General features: G+C 43.6%; 1 protein-coding gene across 4 annotated transcripts in view; it reads right to left on the bottom strand.

Annotated features, from left to right (window-relative positions):
- Rpap2 (RNA polymerase II associated protein 2) overlaps positions 1-18890 on the bottom strand; it is a 63873-nt gene that overhangs the window by 18839 nt on the left and 26144 nt on the right. For all 4 annotated transcript variants that reach the window (XM_021162023.2, XM_029477971.2, XM_021162027.3 and 1 more), the window contains 2 exons: positions 17360-17440; positions 9997-10065 (listed from right to left, as the gene is read on the bottom strand). In XM_021162023.2, coding sequence (XP_021017682.1) covers positions 9997-10065; positions 17360-17440 — 150 coding nt within the window. The remainder of the gene's footprint in view (positions 1-9996; positions 10066-17359; positions 17441-18890) is intronic.

Here is an 18890-nt window from a genome sequence, read left to right as displayed (position 1 = left end):
GATATGACACAGTAGCAACCTACACAGCAACTCCTTTGAGCAGAGGTTTTTTGTTTTTTAAAGAACAGTTTCAAATCACTCCACTGACTGTAGACAATTTTTCCTGATTTAGTACTATCTACATATTGTCCAAACATAGTATGTGTATAAACAGAAAGTCTCTTATTTTTACAGAGACTTGTGTACACACACACACACACACACATTTTTTGCAAGGGTGAAGTACATGTTTATGTCTCATAGATGGACTAGTACACCATGGGAAACAGAAGGGCATGGAAGGTAAAGATGAGAAATATGAGAGAAGAGTCCGCAGGGTTAGATACGGTTGCACAGACTGCCTGTTTCAGATTGTGCCTTAGTCTTCCCAGGGCCATCACTGATGGAGCAGGAGGAGAATGAAGCGGAGCCAACTACAGAAGTAAAAGCCAAACAGTTTTGGAAGCAGACATAGAGTTTATCTGATTTTTCGTTTAATTTTGTGTGTGTGTACACTAAACCCAAACCCAGCTTTGTACACCCAAGATCAACATTCAATACCATTAGCCCTGCTTCTTCATTTTTGAAATTAAGAGTCTGTGTAAACCTTTACCAAGTAACCCTCACTTCAAGTCAAAGAGAGAAGTGTAGGGGAGAGAGTGGGAAAGTGCTAGGCTAAGGGATGGAGGGGAAAAGAGCCACCTTTTCAGAGTATTGCTTCACTCTAGTGGACGCCTCCAGCAACCCCACAGCGCTCTCACCATCTCCTTCAGCACCCCTCGCTCCCCTGCCTCGCTCTCCTGCTTGGGCTGGATGTCAGGCCTGGATGATGTCAGGGCGGGATGTCAGGGCTGGCACCTGCAGCTGATGAGTCTCATTAGAAACAAGCGCTGCCTCAACAAAACCTGAATCCAGTCTAACTCCTCACACTTCCAATGAGGAAACTAACACTCAATGAGGTTGAATAATTTGTGAAGCTGAGTTTAGGGCTTCAAGACTCTTATATAAGTGTTGCATCTAGGGCAATGGAATTACTTTTAATGAAATACGGCTTGTTAAAAGGTAATTACACAAATAAAGGTTCTATTAATTCTATCTTAGGTAAGCTGGCTGTAGTGGTGCACTCTTGTAATCCTAGACCTGAAAGATTTGAGGCAGCAGGTCGGCTGTGAGCTATGGGCAGCATGGCAGCCTGGGCCACAGAGTCAGAGGATCCTAAATCACAAAACAAAATTTACCTTAGGGAAAAAGACAAAGTCACCAAAATAAGAAACTAATAGGTACATAAGGCCAGTAATGTGATGGTGTTCGAAGCAGTCAGAGAGGACAGATAAGAGAGCATGCGAGGGGGCATGCCATCATGGGCATTCACTTCAGAGCTTTATCTAGAAAATGGAGATAAAAACTTTGATTAGAGAAGACCATTGCAGCCAAATAAAATAAAATGTTTCTCCTCTAACAGATGGCTCATGCCCTGATGATGTTTGCGTTTGAGGGTTTAGGATTACCTATTAATAAGGAAGCCGGGATGCTTCCCACTGATATTTCTAATTCAAAAGAAACAAGTCCTTTGTAAATCACTGTGGAGTGATATATTACATGTTGTTTGTGTAAGGGGTTGGGGTGGAGTAACTTCAGAACTTTATATCTAAATCCTGTTTGCAGCAGGTCTATAAAGCAGCTGCAGACGAGCACGGCTTTTCTTCCCAATTCCTGCTCCTGGCCAATGCTCCAGCTTTCTCCTTCTCAGTGTGTGACAAAGTGGGATCAAGCCCCACACAGAAATCACTATTCTCCTCTCATGGAGATCCCAAGGCTGGGGCAACACTACCAGTAAACTCAGGGAGCTTGTTCAGACAGGCAGATACATAGGAAAACTAGGGACTGGCTACCTAAGCTAGAGCTGTGATTCTAAGTGCCAACTGCTGTTAACACCCATCATCCTCGAAGCTGATGGAGCCTGGGAATCTGGAGACTTGGGGAATCTTTTGTGTGTGTGTGTACATGCACATGCGCGGCGTGTGTGGCACTGCCAGGGAGGGAACACAGGGCCTCACACACTGGTAATTTTTAACATGGATTAAGGCAGCAGGTTTGGGGACCCTCTGCAATTTATGGGTGAAAAAAAGACTAAATTATAAATTTAATGGAGATGTAGGGAATTCTAAGGAAAAGAAATCTTTGTAGAAAGTAGGCTTTGATTAGAAAATTTAAAGTGTTATTCCTTTAGAAATTATCTGGGTTCTGGGTTAAGGAAATGGCTGAGCAGGTAAGAGTGGCCTCTGTGAAAGTCTGATGACCGGAGTCGGTCCTGGAGCCCCGGGTAAGCTGTGCAGGAATGAACGTCTCTAACCCCAGCACTGCTGCTCAAGACGGGGAGCAGATAGGAGGACCCAAAGCCTGCCCCAGAGATGCCAAAAAGCTAGCACAAGCTTAGTTGTTAACTCCTCTAGAGCAAAAAAAGTCATGTACATCCAACATCCAACAGCACAGAGCAGACTTCTCATTCCACAAGAGAAATGGTATGCAGAGAGGAGGAACTGAGTCAAAGCAAGACTAAAACCCAGCAGGAGAAACATGAAGTCCTATAGCTCCGTGTCTAGCATCTAGTATGTGGTAGGATTCTGTGAACTACACCAGGCTTGGCCCACCCCAATGTTGGGTGTCACCCACAACAGCTGCCAAAGTTTCCCTGGCCAGATACTCTGTTAAGGGATAGCAGTATCAAAAGTCACCGAGACCGGACCTTTCTCTCACAGTGTTACAAGTCCCACATCCTGTGTCTCAGGAACACGCTAATTCTGTGGAAGAGGAACAATAGGTGAGCACAGGAAGGGGAATGTATCACAATTGGCCTTTCTTAAAATTGAAGACACCAACTGAAAGGACAGCTACAGATTAGACAAAAGGCAGAATGATGGGAGACATTAGAGAAAGGCTATTTTCTCCTGGCAAAATAAAGTTAGTTTATAGATTTGTTATTTTTAAAGTACTTTTAATCTGGTCTGATACTAGTTTTTGCTCAAAATAATGGCATCTGAGTTGTATCTCTGGCCCTAGGCACCCCCAAAAAGCCTAAGATTATTATTTCAGGGTGACTTCTGGTAAAGAACAAAGGCACAAGTTAACCTAAGCAAACCTGTCAACCACCTACACAGGAAAAGGCCCCTGGGAAGCTTCCTCTCCAGAGATGGCAGGAAATAGTAACAAGTCTACTCAAATACATATACAATGGGCATAATGTACAGTTGTATACAATCCGGTACACTGAGGCCTTCTGGTCGCTGTCCACTCTGACCCTTGACTGTGTATCATGTTATTGCCTAATATATATTGCCATCTGATGACATGCCTTAGGGACACAGGACATCCTGGGGTCTCCACTGTGTCTGAGGTCTCAGCATCACAGTTTCAAGTACTGCCCTATTAGGGGCTTCTTGTAGAGAATCTGGGAAGGCATGCTTGGTCTCTTATGCCTTCCTTTGAATGTCTAAAACCTCAAAAAGTGACACCAGCAGGAAGGTCTCTCATGAGCTCAAGCAGGAGCCAAGTCCTTCTAAATCACGGATGCTGCAGGTTTGGGGGCTGCCTGGGTCAACTTGGAAAAACACCAGACTGTACAATCATAGCACCTGGTGGCTTTCTTTCTAAAGGAAATTTATGCTCTGGAGCCTGCCCATGGGTAGGGTTTGCTCAATTCCTGAGGTGCCCTAAAGGCATCTTTTCTCTCTGTGCCTGGCACTCTTAACACTCTCTCCATGGCGTTAATCTCCTGAGAACCTTCCACCTCACTCTTTTCCTGGCTATACTGCACTGTTTTGTTTTTTGTTTTGTTTTAATCCTTCTGTTCCTAGGCCTCTTGCTCCTGATCCTTACTGTTAAGCTTGGCTAGTAACAACCAATAGCTATATGACATTATCACACTGTCTTAAAATTTCCTACTTCATTAGCCCATCATTTTTCAATTTAGCACAGGACACAGACTCAATGCAAATGTAGATAAATTCTTTGCCAGGACATAATAAGCATAGCCTTTGTTCAGTTCCCTTCTGAAACCTCATGAGCCTGGTCTCTGCTGTCCACACTCCAGGCGGTGCTGTGGTCTTCTGAATGACCTCATAATTGTCTACTAAGCTTTGCTTGCATCACTGTAGCAGCTCCTGTGACAGCTTCTCCAGTCTTTTCCAAACTGCTTCTGCAACCAGTGTAAGCACCACATCACCTGGCTTAGTTACAGCGACAATCCCACGTCACAGTGGTTACAAAAATATCTGACAACAACTAAATGGAGGGATTATATTTTTGTCTCACAGTTTTAGAGAGCTAATTCCAATATGGTTCAGAGGACATGCCAGAGCAGTACAATTCACAGCTGGTGACTGGGAAGCAGGAGACAGAAGTGCGATGGGAAGGACAGCCCCACAGGATCGTTCTGCCTGCCAACCTACTTTCAGTTAGCTACAACCCCTAAAGCTTCTTTATAACCTCCCCAAACAGCGTCACTCGCTGGGGACACTGCACATGTGAGCACCTACGATGACAACTGGGTGTGAGCTCTGTCTGTGGAGTGCCTACATGCCGCCAGTGACTGTGTGAAACGGTGCAGCTGCTGCAGGAAACAGCTTGGCTGTTTCTCAAAAGGTTAATCATAACCCAGCAATTCAACATCAGTGCATACAACTAAACTGAAGACATGCCACACAAGAGCATGCACATGGATGTAGATGACACTGTTGTACAAACTAGCCTCAGAGCGGAAATAACTGAAATAACTCTCACCTGACAACTGAGCACTGGGTCAATGTATGTATATCCGCATCACAGAATATTATAAGGTCATAAAAACAAGCATGCTCTGACATGGACAAAAATTCTAAAAACATGTTAAATGAAAGAAGCCAAACATAAACAGATATATCCCACAAGATTTCAGGGATTTAAATATTTACAACAGGCAAACAGATAAATGGTTATACCACAGGGTTGTAAGTGGTTGTCAGAGGAGATATCAAGGCTGAACTCAGATGAGGTTTCTTTTTGGGGTGACAAAATTGTTCTGTTATTTGATAGTATGGACCACTGTATAATATAGCAAATATACTAAAATCCAGAACTGCCTACACATTAAAATGGGAATTTTATCTCAAAAAATACATTATAAATATTCCATAATTATAAAATACAAAAAATACTTCCAAAAGTCTTTTAATATAGGTTCAGGAGCCAAACTTGATTTGGAATGGTAAGAGAGATGTATTTGCTGATAAGAACCATCTATTTGTTCTTTAAGGAGTGCTTTAAGATCTTTATGAGGAAATGAAGTGATAGACAGGCTCTAAAGCACAGTTGGCAGAGGGTTAAAGCTTTAGTCTCGGAGTTCCATTCATGCCCAGGAGCCCTAGGGAAGGGAGGGACTCTCCAGAGTACCTGTCTTTGATGACTCCTTAAAGTGACTGTCTGCGTCCTGATGGCTTTTGTTGAGAGACCATGGTCAAGTTGAGCTTGTTTAAAATACCATTTCCCAGGACTTACATGCTAATCCCTGAACGATGGGAATACTCAAAGCTTTTAGAGGGAATAAACTATTGAATGGTCCCTGACTACAAACAGGCCACAGTTCACTGGAAACAGCCAGTTCAGATAAGTAAAATGAAAGCAGACACTTTTGGAGATGGCCTTGAAAGCTTTCCATTAGAGAACACCAAGGGCATCCAAGTAGGAACAGCATGTGTTGACAGCATGTTACGACTGCAGAAGTCACCCTCTCTATCTTCTCTGAGTAAACACTCATCTCCTCCACTGGAATACCCAAGTTCCAAGGAACACGGCACATTTTCAGTTGAGGAAACTTGATCCCCTTTCCTGGCACATGGGCTGCACACAAGGGACTCAGCCTGTTAGACTGCCTTTTTCTTGGCTGCCAGTTTTGGTCAGGACCTTTCCCTAGATTTCTCTCCAGCATAGCACAGTCCTATTTTGTGTTACAAACTAGAATGACAGTTATAGTCTAGTTACAGTCTAGAATGGCTTTAATGACAATGGTCCAGACCAAGAAAACAAAAGACAAAGGAAGAGGAAAGGAGTCAGGGTCGGCTGAGGGCTGACCTATGACATCTCCTCAGACTCTGTACTGCAGAAGAGATGTCAGGCCATAAGATGGGAATTACAAAGAAAGAAAAAGGCGTGTAAGGGAGCTATGTGCCAGAAGATGCCCTTTGATGCACACAGTGCTTCCTGATTTGATGTATAAACAAAACTACATATATTAATAGGTTTTATCTGTTATAATATATAGGTTCTAAAATGTAGAAAAGCTAATTTATACATATTTTTGTTAAGAGTAATATATTAAAAACTGTATTAAGAACCCAGTACTGGGCTGGAGAGATGGCTCAGCAGTTAAGAGCACTGATTGCTCTTCTAGAGGTCCTGAGTTCAATTCCCAGCAACCACATGGTGGCTCACAACCATCTGTAACCATATGACAATGTACTCATATACATTAAATAAATAAACTCCTAAAAAAATAAAGACCCCAGTATCTTATTTGAGCATATTTATTTGGGAAAATCCAATTCAGGTTGTATTATTCAAATGTCCAGCCCTATCCAGAGAATAAAGTATAGCTATGTTCAACCAGAAAAAATTATTACTTAGGGATTAGGTAAGAAATATCAGCAACTACTCAGCTATTTTACTGCATTTTCAATCAGTTCTTATTAAAGAAGGTCAATTAATTATTACTACTTGTTAATCTATGTCTCATTTCTTCATGTGAAATGAATACACACTGCTTAAACCCTGCCTGAAGGTTTCTCTGTGCTCAAGTTCTGAATATATAAAATCAATAAATGTTGCAGTCAGAATAGCCATTCATGTCTCATAAAATTAGTAAAATTCTAAGAGAGAGTGATCCATGATACATTTCTTGTGCACACGCATCTCACCTACTGTGCCAATCCCATCAGTGACTACATGCCTGAGACTGTATTGTTATAAGAATGGGACATTTACACTGAAGTGTTGCATGCTAAGCTCTACAGTTTCCTCCAGGCAGTGGCCTGTGAAGGCACCAGGGAATCACAGGAAAGATGATTTTCTATACAGGTGTCTTACTTCAATACTAGTGTGAAAACTTAAGGCCTGGCATTTTCTGTTGCTGTGGATGAATGTGTGTGCCAAAAGAACCCTCTCCAGATGGTTTCAGAGTTCTGTACTTCTACGGTGCTCTTACCAGGGCTGGAGAGGGTTCTTTGACAAGCATGCTCATCCACAGCGACAGAAAATGCCAGGCCTTAAGTTTTTATATCAATATTCAAGAGTGTAAGACACTTCCATAGAAAATTGTCTTTCCTGGTGATTCTTCCGTATTTAATGAACATTAGTAATAAAACTTTAATATTCAAAAAGTTGTAGTCTACTGCTATACCGTTTATAACACAGATCATAAATATCTTACTATATAAGATATCTTTTAGAATACTTACTTATTGTGTGTGTGAGTACTGGTGTTCACATGCCACAGCATGTGTGTGGGGACCAGAGGACAACTCTCAGGTATCTGTTCTGACAACTTGCGGGATCTGGAGACCAAAGTCAGGCCTGAGTGCTGAGCCTCCTGCAGTCTATACCTCCTTTCTCAGTCACAACAGTTGCTCTACAGATTTATGTTTGGTTTGAATATGTATTTCAGAATGCCTAGTTTGTGAGTAACCCTCCATGAAAATCTGCAAGCAGATTCCTGTGAAGGTCTCTGAAGAGTGCCCAGGAGAGGCTTTCATGCCTCTACGCAGTTTGGTGGCAGTAACTTAATAGCGGAAAAGGAAGGCCATTTACACAAATCTGTGCCTGACTCCCTTTGGCTCTGGCTGAGAGTATCTCTGGGCATCTGAGTTCTCTACACTTTCCATGGGAGACTCTCTGTCTAGCACTGACCCTCATATCAAGGGCAATGCTTCTTTGTTAAATATAGGAAGAAGGGGGATGGTATACCAAATACAATTATACCCTATAGACGTGAGTGGGATTCGCTTTAAATATTTAAATTTTTATTTAAAATTCTAAGTGAAAAATGTTTAAATTCTATTCCTAACATGCTTAATACTTTAGAGGGATGGGACTGAGGATGAAAGGGGCCAACAGCTAAGTGACAGGTTCCTTAGGGTAACGTGAACAGCTAAAGGGGGCTTTGTGAAAAAAGAAATAAATGAAATAATGTGTACTGAGATAGAAGTCTTAGGAGGTAATGATAAAAGATAAAGAGGGACACCTGAAACCTGAGGCTACACAGTGTGCAAATTGGCTGATTGGGAACTGCTAAGAAGACCTATGGCAAAGACACAAGATTTCAAGAACAAAAGCCTAGCAAGTACCTTGGAACACGGGATCTACAGTGACACAAGATTTTCAAAGCCAAAGGACCTACTCCAGAAATGACTGAGCTGTCTACGAATCAAAAGGCTCAGTGGCTGGGAAGGCTGGATCTCCCTGTAGGGTCAGGGCATAAGACTGACAGAGGACACAGCGGTTCTCACGGCTACGATTTTAAGATTGCACATGGGAATAGTTTCAGATAAAAAGCATACAACTAAATTTTAATACTACATTTTACTATTGTGTTTTTCAACATTCCCCCTTTCCCCCAAAGACAGGCTTTCTCTGTGTGGCCCTGGCTTTCTTGGAACTCATTCTGTAGACCAGCTGGACTTGAACTCAGATATCTACCTGTCTCTGCATCCTGAGTGCTCCTATTAGTGTGAGCCACCACTGCCTGGCTCACTCTTCTAATTGCCAGACATGCTGGTGATGTGGCAGTAGTTTAATACAAAAAGTAAAGGCTTCGTATGTCTTCAGTGACAGAAGCAAGATTCTGAGATCACTGCTCATGCCTCTAACATGTCAACCTAAACACTGCTTCCCTCTTAGTGTAATAAATTACAAAAGGACAATTAGAGAGTTGTCTACAAGCATTTATTATCAGGTATATGATACTGTGGGTAAGCACAGTTATTGATATTTTTTCTGTCAGTGACCAAAATATTTACACATTTCATACAGTAGAAAACCTTTTAAAAATTAATAATATATTTTTCATGAACTGCCAATTCAACTGGAACACTGAATAGTAGAAATAACAAAAGATTTGTTCTTAGGATTGATTAAAAATTTATATCAGAGCATTCAAGTAAAGTTATTTTCTGTGTTCTGATTTAATGAATCATGTGAGTTGTATCTGTTCGGGTGACACAGATTCCGGCTCACTGAAGCCTAAGCTAATCCTTCTCACACAGCTTTTCTTAGGACAGGGAAGGCACATGTCAGTCTAAAGTAATATCAAAGAAAGAGAGAGCAGTGCTGGAGACATCATGAGCGTGACTGATCGTGAGCATCTCTAAGTTTCCAATTGCCTGTGGGCTTCAATGGCCTAACCAACACCACCAGCAACAGCAGCAAAAGCAACGAGTGAGCCTCTAAAGATTTCCCCAATTCAAGCTGAAAAACACTACACCTACTAAATGGTTTTAACCCTTTTGAAAAATAGCCTTAGAAACCACCAGTGGTTTCTTAAGAGGTAAGTGAGTTTTAAATGTTTTATGTATACTCATATAATTTACTTAGCTCCTTTAAACCTGTTAATTTTAAAACGTACATTTAGAAAGTAAGACTTATCCACTACTATTAAACACAAACTATGTCCAAAAATGAAATATATATAAAAACAGATGTCAGACAATGAAGTTCATTCAGTCTTGATAGAACAGTCAATAACAAGGAACTGTAAGACTGCTGTATAAATTTCCAACAAAAGAGGAATACTTATGAGAACCGATTCTCTTAAGATGGTAGAGACGCAAGGTAACACTACAGCTTCTCAAAATACAGCAGACATGGAAACTACCTCACTGCACAAAAATCAGAGAATGAGGCACAGAGTATGAAGAAGGCATTCTCCAAACCAGTGACTGTTTTCCCTAACCAAACTGTTCCTTTAGAGACAGAATCTGAAAGAGTACTTACAGTAACAGCAAGACCACAGCAATTAAAGTCCATTCCACAGGTTTGTGTATAATGTTTCTATTTGATAATCTGAAAGACATCAAGATTTACCTTTGAGTTTAAGTTTGTGATAAGAATTATAATTTAATGTGTCAAAGAAGCAGCATTCTCCACCTATTTATTCCAAGTCCCCAGAGGACATCTCCACCTGTAACCAATGGGCATTCAAATCAGTATTTTGAATTTATTATCTCATAGCTGTCTTTACTTAACATATGAATGAAATTTTAGAAAATTTAACATCTACTAATTTATCAATCCAGATTTTCTCTATAGAAAGAATTTTTTTCAATATCAAAAAAGGTCTAGCTATAAAATGGAAGTACAATATAATAGCTAGTGAGGACATTAGTGCAGCTCTGTCACTTACTTCTGTTATAGACTCTGATATGTACTAACATTAAAACTTTAAGCCAGGACTGGTAGTACACAACTTTAATCCCAACACTGGAGAGCCAGAGGCAGAGGCAGAGGCAGAGGCAGAGGCAGAGGCAGAGGCAGAGGCAGAGGCAGAGGCAGAGGCAGAGGCAGAGGCAGAGGCAGAGGCAGAGGCAGAGGCAGAGGCAGAGGCAGAGGCAGAGGCAGAGGCAGAGGCAGAGGCAGAGGCAGAGGCAGAGGCAGAGGCAGAGGCAGAGGCAGAGGCAGAGGCAGAGGCAGAGGCAGAGGCAGAGGCAGAGGCAGAGGCAGAGGCAGAGGCAGAGGCAGAGGCAGAGGCAGAGGCAGAGGCAGAGGCAGAGGCAGAGGCAGAGGCAGAGGCAGAGGCAGAGGCAGAGGCAGAGGCAGAGGCAGAGGCAGAGGCAGAGGCAGAGGCAGAGGCAGAGGCAGAGGCAGAGGCAGAGGCAGAGGCAGAGGCAGAGGCAGAGGCAGAGGCAGAGGCAGAGGCAGAGGCAGAGGCAGAGGCAGAGGCAGAGGCAGAGGCAGAGGCAGAGGCAGAGGCAGAGGCAGAGGCAGAGGCAGAGGCAGAGGCAGAGGCAGAGGCAGAGGCAGAGGCAGAGGCAGAGGCAGAGGCAGAGGCAGAGGCAGAGGCAGAGGCAGAGGCAGAGGCAGAGGCAGAGGCAGAGGCAGAGGCAGAGGCAGAGGCAGAGGCAGAGGCAGAGGCAGAGGCAGAGGCAGAGGCAGAGGCAGAGGCAGAGGCAGAGGCAGAGGCAGAGGCAGAGGCAGAGGCAGAGGCAGAGGCAGAGGCAGAGGCAGAGGCAGAGGCAGAGGCAGAGGCAGAGGCAGAGGCAGAGGCAGAGGCAGAGGCAGAGGCAGAGGCAGAGGCAGAGGCAGAGGCAGAGGCAGAGGCAGAGGCAGAGGCAGAGGCAGAGGCAGAGGCAGAGGCAGAGGCAGAGGCAGAGGCAGAGGCAGAGGCAGAGGCAGAGGCAGAGGCAGAGGCAGAGGCAGAGGCAGAGGCAGAGGCAGAGGCAGAGGCAGGGGAATCTCTGTGAGTCTGAGGCTAGCCAGGTCTATAAAGCTTTTAAAAGTCTAGTGAGAGCTATATATAAAGCCCTTGTCTCAAAACCAAAACTAACCAATCTTTGAGAAGGGTCAGCAGCCCCACTTTTCTTCACAGGCTTCTGTGAAGATCAGGTGTACAAAAGGCACACACTGGCAGATCAGCTTTCTGTCACAACTCACCAGCTCCGACACAGGTGAGCAGAGCGGTCCCTCTTTGGACATCTCCACCTGGTTTCTCCCTCTCTCTGTGGTATCACTTGCCAACCTCTTAATTCCGAGCAACCAGGGCTTCTGACCCAAGTCTCTCCTGTTCTCTGCAGACAGTCTTATGACACCAAGACCACTATGGGCTGACACTCTCAAACCTTCCAGCTCCAGTCTGGACCTCTTTCCTGAATTGCAGTTTCTGTATCAGACAGTCTACTTGACACATGCAGCATGAGCACACACACCCCTCGTGTCTGGTAGGGCTAGGCTGCTCTGTGCCCCACACAGTTCCACGGCTCTGACCGCGGATCTCTCCTCCTGACTTCCATTACTTTCCTAGGTTTATCAGCACCCTAAATGCTCAATGACTACATCAGGCTCACTCCTGTTCTCAGGCTTTGTTTTTAACTTTATATGTATGGGTGTTTTTCCTGCATGTGTGTCTGTCTGTACTCCATTTGCATCCAGTGCAGGCCAGAAGAGGGTGTCAGATCTAGTGGAACTGGAGTTATAGATAGTAGTGAGCCACCATGTGAGTATTAAGAATTCAATTCAGGGGTGGTGGCACACACCTTTAATCCCACCACTCGGGTGACAGAGGCAGGTGGATCTCTGTGAGTTTGAGGCCAACCTGGTCTATAGAGTGAGTTCCAGGACAGCCAGCGCTACACACAGAGAAACCCTGTCTTGAAACAACAAAAACAAAAACAACAACTACTGCAACCATGGTTAAGTCGTTCCAATAAATTCCAAATAAAAACCATTCCTATCTATGTAAGACATATAAAATCTCACACACACAACACACACACACACACACACACACACAGTGAACTCAGGCCTCCTGGAGGAGCAGTGGGTGCTCTTTACCATTGACCCTACCTCCAGCCCCATTTTCAGGTTTCTTTTTTTTTTTTTTTTTGTATGTGACTATGGTATATGTTGAGTCTGTGTGCTACGACACATGTATGAAGGTCAGAGTACAATTCTGTAGAGCTGGGTCCTACTTCATCTTTCTGCAAGAGTCTAGAGATCACTCAGATCAACAACAGCAAGTGCCTTTTGACCTGCTGAGCCACCTTGGCCCTCTTCTGTTGAAGCTCTTCTGTTGGATGATCTCAGATAGGACCAGTTTGCTCCTGATCTCCCATTAGCCCTTTCTTTAAATGCATCTCCCCGTGCTGTCTTTCCCCACCAGATTATCTAACACCAAAGCTTCTCATTCTGCTTTTCAGCTTCTTGGAAGAAATGGAGACCACTGAACGAGAGAAGAGTCACATAACAATACTAAAACGTGCGGACAGCCCTTTGGCCGGATGAAGCACCACGAGATAAGGGCTGTTCCGTTTGTTCACTGTATTGTAGCAAACAAAATGGAATCCAGCACATACCCACAAAGAGCTTGAATAGCAGGACATAAAAATGACAAAACAACCTCTTGGGTGGTTGTGTGTATATCTGTGCATGTGTGAGAGAGGCTCTCATTGTGTAGCCTTGGGCTGGCTCACCGCTGCCTCTGAGTACTGGGATTAAAGGTGTGTACCATCAGGCCTAAAATTCTGTTTTGAGTTTTTGTTTTTTGTTGTTTGTAAACCTTCAGGTAACACATATTTAATATTTCATGAGTCCATTTTGTCATGCAGGAAAAACAATGCTGCACATGTGAAATCTCTACCACTATTCCAGGAACTGGGGAAACACAGGGAAGGGCTGTCTTAGTTACCTTTCTGTTGCCCTGACAAAGTACCACGACCAAGGCACCTTACAGAAAAGTCTATTGGGACTTACAGCTTCAGAAGGAGACCATGACCACCGTGATGCGGAGCATGGCAGCAGCAGGCATGGCATGTCCCTAGAGCAGTAGCTGAGATCTTACATCTGATCCTTAGCAGGAGACAGACAGCTTACTAAGAATGACTGGGCTTTTGTAACCTCAAGCCTCCACTCCAGTGACACATGTCCTCCATCAAGGCCACATCTCCTAATCCTTCCTAAAAAGTGCTATCAATCAGAGACCAAGTATTCAAACTCATGTGCCCATGGGGGCCTTCTCATTCAAGCCACAGAGACTGTTTTTATCTCACAGTATTTCTGTTACATTAGCTGGATAGCAAAGTTTCACTTGTTTTCATATTACTGATCCATAGAATTTCTACTATATATGCTAAATAAGTATGTTTATTATTGTACAACTAATAAAAAACAAAAGGTGCTGGAGGGATGGCTAGGGGTAGAAAACACTGGCTGCTCTTCCAGAGAACTAGGTTCAATTCACATGCCACGTGGCTCACAGCCATCTCTAACTCCAGTTCCAGGGGATCCGATTCCCTCTCTGCCTTCCCTGGGTATTAGGCACATTATTTAAAATGTATACATGTTTAGAACAGTAGTCTTGATTCACCACACAGGTAATTTAAAGAGGATTTTAATTCACCTCTGCTCAGATAAGAGTCTTAACCTGCTGGGCAGAGCCTGCTCTGTGCTATGCCAGGTGAGTGGTAACAGGCATAGTCCACTCCGGGGTGGGTAGATAGGAGTGGGCAGTTCTCTACTCAAGCATGAAAAGTTCTTCAGAGAGCCCTAAATAGCCTCTCAACTCTGCATGCTGAAAGCACCTAGGGGGCTTCTAAGCCATACTGCTGTCTGAGCACAACCCTAACCAACCAAAAGACACCTGGTCTCCAGGGATCAGGCCGCACATTTGTAGTTGTTAAATGGCTCAAGAATGGCTGTTCTACAAGCTCTTCATATTGATGACCATTTCAAAAAGAAAAATAGTTATTTATATCAACTTTTCCCCATTGGTCAGTATTGATTGGAAGGAGTTCTCCATAGTAGTCACCAAGTGACTTAATGTTTTCAGAGGAAACAGGTTATAGATCACACTGTCCTGTCAGAAGCAGAGGGCTCCTTATTCCCTGGAGTACCTGACATCTCCCTGAAGGTGGTTAGGGAGATTAATCTTTATTGGAGCTATAGACCCCAAAATTAGAGCATAATTCTATAGTGCCCCATACCAAGGTAATGTTTACTTTTTGGCTTGTTTCTCACAGATGTCTTTATTAAATTTCAATCGTATGTAACAGTAGAAAAAACACAAAATAAGATCTGTATACTCTTTATTATTCAGACAACAATCATCTGACCAACCATGTTTCATCTCCACGGCCCCATACTTAACTACCACACTACTAACTTGGATAATTTTAAAGCCAATAGATCATTTAATCATTTAATTATTGTGACTAATGAAAAAAGTAATTGGAAGGGGTCTGGTTGCAAAATGACAGAAAAAGTGATAAAATAAGTTTATACATTAAAGGGGACATTTGAGGGGGCTGGAGAGATGGCTCAGCAGTTAAGAGCAGTGACTGCTCTTCCAGAGGTCCTGAGTTCATCCCCCAGCTCACAACAATGTGTAAGGGGGTCCGATGCCCTCTTCTGGTGTGTCTGAAGACAGCTACAGTGTACTCATATACTCATATAAATTAAATAAATAGGTCTTTAAAAGTGCGGGGCATTTGAAAGTGACTTTTGGCCTATCTGCAGTCTGTCTGTTAGGACTGAAGAACCACTGAAGTGCCTCTTGTCCTGGCTAGCGCATGTGTCAGAGGAAGCTTCATCAATAACATAAGTTGCACAGTAGATTCCTTACACAAGCTTTCACAATAATCCCATTAGGCTCTTTGGGTTTTTCAAGTTCTGGTCTGGTAAAATTACTGGTTTTCAACTTAATACACTCGGAAGTCCTCAAGTACACTCAAGAATACTCCCATATCAAAGAATGTCCCTTTGCTATGTGCATGAGAAGCCCACACAGGTGCTTGGACTATACATCAGCAAAGCTGCCAGTTTAGGGAATGGAAGCTGTAATGCAGTGCTAATAAATTAGAGGGGTCTGGAGTCTGTCCTAACCTGGCCCTCAGGCGTGCTAACTGCATATTCTACCACAGAACCACATCCCCAGACCACATGGCAGACTTACTACTCTTCATATCTCAGCTTCTCTGTCTGTCTCTCTGAGACAGGGTTTCTCTGTGTACCCTTAGCTATCCTGGAAGTCACTCTATAGACCAGACTGGCCTCAAACTCACAGATACCACCTGCCTCTAATTCCCACGTGCTGGGATGAAAGGTGTGCACTACCACCTGGCTTATATTTCAGCTCCCACACCAACTCTTTATTACAGTATTCCATAAGTAGCATCTTCTAACCTGCAAGGCACCTCCTGCTATAAGCGTCAGAACCACCTCTATGGTCCTGCCCTGAGGTTTATTATGCCTGTCATCACTTTCCAGCTTTACTGAGGGATAGTGGGTAAATTTATATCTGACTATATATCTATATTCTCCAGAAAAAAATTGGGCCGATCAGCACACCTCTCACCTTATGTAGTTTCCTTTGTGTGTGTGTGTAGCAGTAACAAGAGCTATTCTTTTAGCAAATTCTAAGCCTAGTATGCAACACATGAAAGCAATACATGTTTCCCACTGTAGCTAGTAAGATGCTTCAAGAAAAGACTATATCTGAATGTGTGTTCAGGGCCTAACCACAGGAAGTAGATAAATACTGTCTAGTAAAATAGTTGCCTGTGGAAAACTTAAGTTGTAGGAAGAGGTGACTAAAGAAGACAGGCAGGACACGTGAAGTGGAGGGAAACACGGGCCTGAGAACACACTTGCCCTTACTCCTAAGTCCTGTTAGGGAGCTCACAGTGGAGCCCCGTCTGGTGAATGGAATCTGATGCAGTGTCACGTCTCTGCATTCCTCTCCAAGCTCACGGTGCTGTTTGCTGAGCTGCCTTTCCCTCTGCTTTGCTAAGGTTTGCTGAGTCGGAGCATCTTACGATACAGTAGAACACGAGGCGACCTGACACAGGGGTGCTGCAGAAGACGCTGCAAGTTCTCCTCGAAGATTCTCTAGAGGACAGGACTTGGCGGTGGCAGGGTATATGCTCATGTGTCACGTCTTGAGTCTCACTCCCATTCCCCCACAAACGTGAACAAACATGCACATGTACACACGTGTAAGTATGTGCACACATACATGCCTATTACTAATTTCTTATATATGGATATATGTGAGGTTTGTGTGCATATATGTATAAAGGAAGGTCTCTGTGTGTATGTGTGTGTGTGTACATGTGGGAAGGTGTGTGTATGTGTGTGTGTGTATAGGGAGGTCAGAGGATAACCTTAGGTTTAGTTCTTCAGCTGTTGTCTACCATTTCTCAGTTAGGGTCTTCTCCCTCTGGCCTACAACGTGTTAAGTAGCCTAGGCTGGCCAGCCAACAGGCCTGCCTCTACCCCTCAGCACTAAGCTTATCCGCACACAATCATGCCAGCTTTTTCATTTTTTAAACTTGGCGTCTGGGGCTGAATGCAGGTATTACGCTCACAAGGCTGGCTTCCTACTGACAGAGTCATCTCTCTTCATCCTAAAATTTTCCTCCTAAATGAAGTTACTTTACAAGCAAGCTATCCAAAGTAAAATGTGTCACAACTCGAGACAAAATGGAGATGTATTCAACAGAATCAAGAAGAAGGAACAGCACGGAGTCTAAGATGAGTCCACAGAGGTCAGTCCCTTCCTCTCCCCATGCTCCCATCCCCCTGTCACTTCGCAAGACAGTCAATACAGTCAGTAACAGAGACGGAAAAATTACACCATAACACTAACCTGAAAGTCTGAATGAGGTTTTTAAGTTCAGTGTAAATATCTCCCATTGTAATCTGAAGAGGACCCAAAAGTCCAGGCAATCTGAGGAGAAAAGAACAACAACAACAAAAAAAATGACATGTTGTGCCTCCCTCTGGGTTTTCCGTGCCAATAGTGGCACTGAGGAAGTCCCCAAGGTTAAGCTGCCTCAGGACTAGTGAGAAGTCAAGCACCATTCACAGTCAGTCCTGCTGCTTTAGTCTGTGCTACAGAGAGTAAGGCCTGGAATGCAAAAACCACTCTGGCTGATGTCCACTTCTTTCTGTCAGTCTGTCAGCACCTTTAATTCCATAGCTTCACGATGAAAGCACTGCCCTTTGACTAATCTTATCAAGACAATTTTATCTCCAAATCTCCAACTAGTGATTAACACACTTCATGTTTCCTTGCTAAAAAATAAAAATAAAAAAAATTGCAGGTTGGAAAGTTCACAGTAGATCTCTTACCTCTGGAAAAAAGATTTGCAAAAACAAAAACTTTATTTTGTTTTTGTTTTAAACAGAAACAGTTTTTTAAATGTTACTTGTGAATGGGCTCATTTTAAGAACAATCCTTCCCATTACAGGGCACTTCAAGCCAAAGCGCACGTTGAACCGAATGAAACTTATGTTCTTGGGTGTGAAATGGGCCTATGACCATGCAGAAATGCTGAGCGAGCCGACCAGCTGTGGAACGTCCAGTGGCATGACTGCTCACAAGGGTAGAGGCTCCCTGCGTTTGTTTTAACAGCTCTCTCTTTGCTGGCTTAGGAAGGTGTGGGGTAGTTTGTTTTTCTAGCCTACAATCTCACTTTTCTCCTTTATGACATTCCTATGTCACCTACAAAAATAATTACTAAAACATATCTGAAAAAATAAATCATAAGATGGAAATTTTCAAGTGAGGAAATTCATGCAAGCCTTTCTCTTCCCCCACCTTTATAATTTTCTTTTATCCTTTTCCTTTTTCTTTTTATTGGATATTTTCTTTATTTACATTTCAAATGTTATCCCCTTTCCTAGTTTCCCCTGCTCCTGGAAACCCTCCATGCCATCCTCCTTCCCCCTGTTTCTATGAGGGTGTTCCTCCATTCACCCAGCCACACCCACTTCCCTGCCCCCGATTCCCCTACACTGAGGCATCTATTGAGCCTAGGATTAAGGACCTCTCCTCCCACTGATGCATGACAAGGCCATCTTCTGCTACGTATGCATCTGGAGCCATGTGTACTCCTTGGTTGATGGCTTAGTTCCTGGGAGCTCTGGTTGGTTGATATTGTTCTTCATATGGGGCTGCAAACCCCTTCAGCTCCATCAGTCATTTCTCTAACTCCTCTATTGGGAACCCCGTGCTCAGTCCAATGGCTGGGTGCAAGCGTTTGTCAGGTTCTGGCAGGGCCTCTCAGGAGACAGTTATATCAGGCTCCTGTCAGCATTCACTTCTTGACATCCACAATAGTGTTTGGTTTGGTAACTGTGTTTGGGATGAATCCCCAGGTGGGACAGTCTCTGGA

This window comes from Mus caroli, unplaced genomic scaffold, assembly GCF_978045245.1.
Source record: "Mus caroli unplaced genomic scaffold, Mus_caroli_1 scaffold_4, whole genome shotgun sequence".
NCBI lineage: Eukaryota > Metazoa > Chordata > Mammalia > Rodentia > Muridae > Mus > Mus caroli.
The sequence above is the reverse complement of the archived record's forward strand: the minus strand, read 5'-3'. Positions and strand labels throughout refer to the sequence as shown.